Source organism: Alligator sinensis, unplaced genomic scaffold (genome assembly GCF_000455745.1).
Source record: "Alligator sinensis unplaced genomic scaffold, ASM45574v1 scaffold3125_1, whole genome shotgun sequence".
Lineage (NCBI taxonomy): Eukaryota > Metazoa > Chordata > Crocodylia > Alligatoridae > Alligator > Alligator sinensis.
The window spans coordinates 1-6,332 of record NW_005844365.1 but is presented as its reverse complement, the minus strand read 5'-3'; the positions used below and the strand labels follow the sequence as shown (position 1 = coordinate 6,332).

General features: G+C 52.9%; 1 protein-coding gene across 1 annotated transcript; it reads right to left on the bottom strand.

Moving 5' to 3' along the window:
* Positions 1-12: 12 nt before the first annotated feature.
* LOC106723490 (alpha-2-macroglobulin-like protein 1) lies at positions 13-5,614 on the bottom strand. Its single transcript, XM_014527785.2, has 6 exons — positions 5,544-5,614; positions 4,054-4,230; positions 3,633-3,714; positions 1,605-1,679; positions 972-1,131; positions 13-167 (listed from the first exon to the last, which is right to left on the bottom strand). The coding sequence occupies exons 2-5, from the start codon at positions 4,223-4,225 to the stop codon at positions 1,122-1,124; spliced, it is 339 nt and encodes a 112-aa protein (XP_014383271.2). The 5' UTR covers positions 4,226-4,230; positions 5,544-5,614; the 3' UTR covers positions 13-167; positions 972-1,121.
* Between the last annotated feature and the right edge of the window lie 718 nt (positions 5,615-6,332).

The window sequence follows — 6,332 nt, the reverse complement described above, 5'->3', positions numbered from 1 at the left end:
GACAATCTGGGAGGCAGTCGCCAGGTCAGCAGTAGCCTCTTTGGGCGGGGAGAGATAGGCCAGGAGGACATACGCGGTCATCTCCACTTCAGCTGACAGGGCTTGGGCCCAGAAGGAATCAGTGCCAGGCGGCGGCTTCACCTTCCTCTCCCAGTGGAGCTGCCCCCCTAGGAGAGAAGCCGATGGAAGGAGAGCCCATGGATGCAGCTACAGCACAGTAGGGGCCACATGCCTTCCTCCCCAAGGCCCCTCACAGACTTCCTAGGCCAGGGGAGACCCTTGCTCCCAGGACATGGCAGAGCAGCTGCTCGAGAGCCCTCAGGAGGGTTATCCATGTGCAACTACATGCTGTGAAGGTTGTTGGCAACAGGATGCCAATCCCTGCGCTTTCATACCCCATCAGGGAGGGGCATGAGGGGAACTCCAGAGTTGCTGGCACAGACCAGCTCAGCCACGTTGCAGGGCTGTGCAATGAAGGGAGGTTTTATAGGATTTCTGACACAGCAGAACCTCCACAGAGCACGGAGGGGCGGGAGCGAGGTCCTGAAGAAGCGGGCCTTAGTGCCTCTCTCAGCTTTAAAGGAGCCAGCAAGACAGTGCCCAGGTTGATCACAGGGGGCCAACATGGGGTTCCCTGCTCTGCTGAAATGGCACCTGGGCCACCACTGCCCCTGGCATCACTGACATCATTACCCTGTTCACTATCCCATGGGAAATGGCTGGACAGCTTCAGTCCAGTTCTTAGCACACACATATCCCACAGCCGGCCCCAGGTAGCTGGCCTCTCACTGGCAGCTTCTGCTGGGAGGCCCTGGCTTGGGTGGGCTCCAGAGACTCAGCAAACCTGTCAGCTCATGATGGGCTTGAGCAGGTGTGCAGTTCCCCAGGTGAAGCTTGGCAGAGCTGGGAATGCCTGCCCTGGCATGGTGGCGGTCAGCCCAGAGGGGACCAGCAGGCAGAGTAGACGGTACCAGAGCTAGTGCTGTACTGGGCCAGGCTTTTCAGAAGGGCACTCCACAGCTGCATGTCCCCTGCCAGCCCGAAGGAATAGGCCAGCAGCACCTGTGTGTAGATGTCAGTGGTGTTGGAGGATTTGTGCAAGCACTGGAGGGCCTTGCTCATCATGGGGTCCTGGGAGAGAGTGGAGAGACATAAAACATTGCTTGCGAGACCCAAGCCCTGAGCCTGGCAGCCTGGCAAGAACCTAGTGTCCCTAAAATCCCACCCCTAGTCCATGCACCAGGTCGTGCTGTGTCCACGTCCCACCTTCTCTGAGCCCATCACTACCTGTGTCCATGCCTGAGCAAAGCCCCCCCCGCCCTCCATCTTGTGCCATCTTCCTGCTCCCTCTGACTTCTTTATCCCTGTACCCCAGGCCTATTGATGAACGGGTGTGAGTCCACAACCCCACTCCCCCCATGACACCATTTCTGACCCTGGCCAGACCTGACTCAGCCACTGATTCTTCCTGCTGCCTGAGCCCAACAACCATCCGGTGCTTCCTCTCATTTCACCCCCACCCCCTCCCTGGTACCAACCACCCCACTGCACCCACAAGACCCCAACTGTGCGCCTAGGCCCAGGAAGGCAGGACTTGTCCTCACCATGAGCGGCAGCCCCAGCTCCAGCAGTGCAGCCGTGATGTAAGCGGAGAGAGAGAGCTCGTTCGAGATACCGCCCTGGGGGTGGGAATGCCTGTGCTGCTCCATGCAGATGAGACACTGCACGGACGGACTCATGGGGCCACAACATAAGGCCAGCGGGGTGGATGTCCTGCCTTCTGCTGCCTCCTAGCAGGCCCACCTGGGTCCTGGCAACTGCCCCCAGTCACAGCCATTGTGGGGGCCACACACGATCCATGGATTACTGCCGCACAAACGGCAGCTGCTCGCGTGAATGGGAGCGAGAGGAGGGCACACACCCTCTCAGGGAGAACTGCAGAGCCCCTCCGTCTCTAGTAGACGCCTCCCAACGCTCCTTTGTGCTTAGGGCTGGAGGAGCGGGTTTGGTTCCAGGCACCTCCTGCCCCACTCCATCCAGAGAGTAGGACTAGGAAAGCAATGGAGGGGTGAGGACTGAAACCATGTATCCTCTGCCTGAGCAGCAGGTCAAATCCAAATGCTCCCTAGCCAGGGTGTCATGAAATAAAAGGGTGGGAAGGGACCTCAGGAGGGCATCTAGCTCAAACCGCTGCTGAAGTCAGGATGTTCCCTGATTAAATCATCCTATATACGTGTTTTTCTAACCTTCTCTTAAAAACTTCCAAGGATGGATATTCCAACACCTCTCTTAAGTATTCTGTTCCAGAGCTTAACCATCCTCAGAGAGTTCTTCCTAATCTCCACCCTAAATTTCTCTTCTTGCAGTTGAGGACCATTATTCCCCATCCTGTCTCCAATGGCCACTGAGAATAGTCTATCACCATTCTCTTTATTACTACCCTTCCAGTATTTGAAGACTGTTACCAAATCACGCCTCAGACTTCTCTTCTCCAGAAAAAGAAGCCTAGTTCTTCCAACCGCTCCTCATGTCATGTTTCTTAGGCCTCTGATCATTTTTGTTGCTTTGTGCTGAACTCTCTCTAATTTGGCCACCTTCCGGAAATACAGTTTTCAAAGCTGGAGAAGAGTCACTTCCCTTGACTTGCAAGTAACACTCCTGTTAATACCACTCAGCTTTTTCTTTGCAACAAGAGAACACTGTTAACTCATATTCAGGTTGTAATCCAATATAACCCTGGGTCTTTTCCTGCAGTACAGCAGCCTAGCCACACATTCCCCACCTTGTATTGAACATGTAATTTTTTCTGTCTTAAGTGCAGGACTTTGCACATGTTGAATTTTATGCAGTTAATATTGGACCATTTGTTCAGGTGATCAAGGTAATTCTGTGTCCTAATCCTATCTTCCAAAGTGTCTGCAACTCCGCTCTGCTTGGTGCCCTGTACAATTCTGCTAACAATACACATGATCCCATCCTCCAAATCATTACTGAAGATATTAGACAGACCTGGAAGACCTCTGGGAAACCCCACTCAATACTTCCTCAGTCAAATGTTGAGTCACTGATGAGTACTCTGAGTAAAATGATCCACACTAAAGTGGATGCCTTACATCACTTTCTTGAGGGCTGTATTTCCTTATTGCAAATAAGAAAGTAATGGAAGACTCAAGAGCCAAGCTGAAATTGAGGTGTATCACATCAACTGCTCCCCCTGTCCAAAAGGCTCTTCTCTGTGTCATAGAAGCAAATCAGTTTGGCTAAGTAAGACTTAATCTTGACAAATCCACAAGCTCTCAAAAAGAATTACTAATGGCTTTGCAATTGCCTGTGCCAGTTCCTTAAGGACTCTGGGATATATCTCATTTGGCTATGCTGACTTGAAAACATCCAGCTTTCCTTAGTCATTTCTAACCTGCTCTTTCTCAGCATAGGCTAATTATCTCCTCTCCTACCCAGCTGCCAACCATGTATTTGACAGCTGACTTTATTTTGGAAGTCTGAAGAAAAAGAAAGCATTAAGTACTTTAGTCTTTGTATCATGCATTGTGAGATAGCCCTCCTGATTCAAGAAGGGTCCTACAATTTCCAAGGCACCAATATTTCTAGGAATGTCTTTGGCAGTATCTCACCAGGTGTTGCCTGTGGCATCACTCTTCCCAAAAGCGCTATAAGAGCCATCATTGTGCTTGTATGTCAGCTCACGCTGGTACCCTGCATGGAGGGGAGGCAAACAGCACATTCAGCATCCATCCACCACTGCCCAGGGCTAGAATCTACCCTGGTCTGCACCCTGATGGACTGCTGGCCCCTGCCTGGCCCTGGGGCTGAGACTCAGATGGGATCCTGGGTGCAGCTGGCTCATGGGAAGGGAATTAAGCCTAAGCTGGATCCAGGACCCCAGAAGCGGGTGATGCCTCCAAGCTTGGGAAAGACCATAATCAGGCCTCCTTGGAGAGGCAAGGCCCCACCTCCCCATCCGAGATCCTGGGGTCCACAAGTGATCTTGCCGCCTGGGCCATGCCTTGCGGGAGGAACTGGGAGGAGACTCACCACTCTTCAGGAAGCCCTGGGCCTTGTCTCTGATCTCTGGGGTTAGCTGGCCGCTCGTCTCCAGGTATGGCTGAATGTAGATGTTGGGAGCAAACAGAACCATGTTTTGCTCTCCGCAACCATGTGGCATGGCCAGCAGGCGGTCGATGCTTTGCAGAGCTGCGCCCATCATGTCACCTGGCACAAGGGAGTGAGGGGAGCAGAACATTACCAGCCCACACTGTTCGGGGTGCTCTGCTCACTGACCCCTGGGGGAGCACTTGTTTTGAACCTTTGACCCCACACGCACACCCTGTTTTCTTTTCAGTTGTCCCACGCAAATGTTTGTGGTAAATGTTCAGGAGCCCAGCCGCCCAAATATTTGAGTGGCGGCCCCTGAAGAATGTTTTTTATCCAGTTCCTGTAAAGTCACCTGTCCGGTCACCCGCCGGACGCCGGTACAGCCATCGGCCACCCGACCGGGGTGGCCCTAAGATACATCTGGACAGTTATTTTCTAACAATAGTACCAGCCCGCACAATTCCTGCTAGAACGTCATGATCCTGTGAGCCATGGGCCCTGAGCGGCCCGGTGTTCCCTGTTCAGTTTTTGCTTCACAAGTGTGGCAGCTATGTGCCATGGACTGGCCAAGCATTTGACACCCTGGCAGTACCATGTGGCACCACTGCCCAACTTGAGGTCCTCATGTTGGCCTGGAAAGCAGTATATACCAAGTCTGAGGAGGACTTAAGAAGACCTGTGGGGAGTTGTGACATTATCTCCCACAGGGATCTTGACACTGCAGTAGGGGAGAGGTAAGATTTTTCTCTTATTCCTTTCCTGACAGCCAGGTCCTTTTATCTCGGCACACGGCTACACCGGGACATGATGCAGCTGAGTGAGTCCCAGGCACCTCTCTGGCCTCCCTGCCCCATGGAATTGGAGACATGCTGGGAAAGGTTTCTGAGCTCCCCGGATCGTTTCCCAGACCCTGGCCCAGGATTATTCCCTTCAGTTGTGCTCTAGAACAGTTTGCTAACTTGGCGTTATGGGAGACAAACTAATAGGATGTTGTTAGCGCATGGCACAGCAGAAAGGCAGCAGACCTTTCCTAGAGGGCTTGGAGGCAGCTGCACCTGGCATCCTGGGTACCTGGTTCCCAGAAAGATGCAGGGAAATTGAAATGAGTCCTTAGAAGGGCAGTGGCTTGAGCTGGAGGCAGGGCCAGGAGAGAAACTCAGTGGGTTGCAGTAAAGCTTCATGGTCTTGACAAACACTGCAGGGGTCACTGGTATGGGGATGGACCTTGGGGTTATATCCAGAACGGAGAAGAACTGATCATGGGAGTACACAGCCTGAATGTCAAGAGAGACTCTCTGCCCATACAATGGCTGGTGACATGGACAATAGGGGAAAAGTGTGAGTCCCAGTGGTGGAGGCAGGAAAATGCCCTGGAGAGGAGGCTGCAGGGATAGGTCCTGCCCTGGCAGGGACAGGCTGGGGATCCTTACCCAGGACAGTCACGTGGGCTCGCTCAGAGCCTGCCACTATGTTCCCAGGAATCGCCAGGGAGACGTTTTCTGACACTGTGTAAAATGGGGAAAGAGACAAAGCTGAGTCCTGCTGGGAAACTGTCCTTCCAACCAACTGGAGCCCTACATTTGTAGGATCATAGAAGCAGAGAAAGTTAAGGTTTGAAAGGGACCTCAGAAGGGCACCAAGTCCAATCCCCTGCTCGAAGCAAGACCAGCCCCAACTAGATCTTCCCAGACAAAGCGTTATCTAGCCGGGTCTTAAAAACTTCCGAAGATGCAGATTCCACCACCTCTCTGGGTAACCTGGCCCAGTGTTTGACTACCCTTCTAGTGAGAGTTTTATTTCCCTAGTATCTAATCTAAACTTCCCTTGCTGTAACTTGAGACCGTTGCTCCTTCTTCTCTCATCCACCAGCACTGAGAACGGTCTAGCTCCATTGTACTTCGAACTTCCCTTCAGGTAGTTGGCCCTTTCTGGCCTCTGAGAGAGATAGTGAACCATGGACATGGGGGCAAGCAAGAAGGGATGTGGATCTGTCCCCACACAGTCATAACCAGACTAGGATCCACAGCTGGATGTGGTCAAGCCTTAAGCCAACTGCACAGGGTGCCACTGATGCCCTCTACAGGATGCATTTTCCACTGAGTAGCTGGCTATGGGCAGGGTCCTGGGCCTGTGTGCCCTCCCAGCCTGGTGTCCCACGACCTGGACTCCGCAATGGAGATATCAGACGGAGCACAGCAGAGAAACGGCAGAGCTATGTG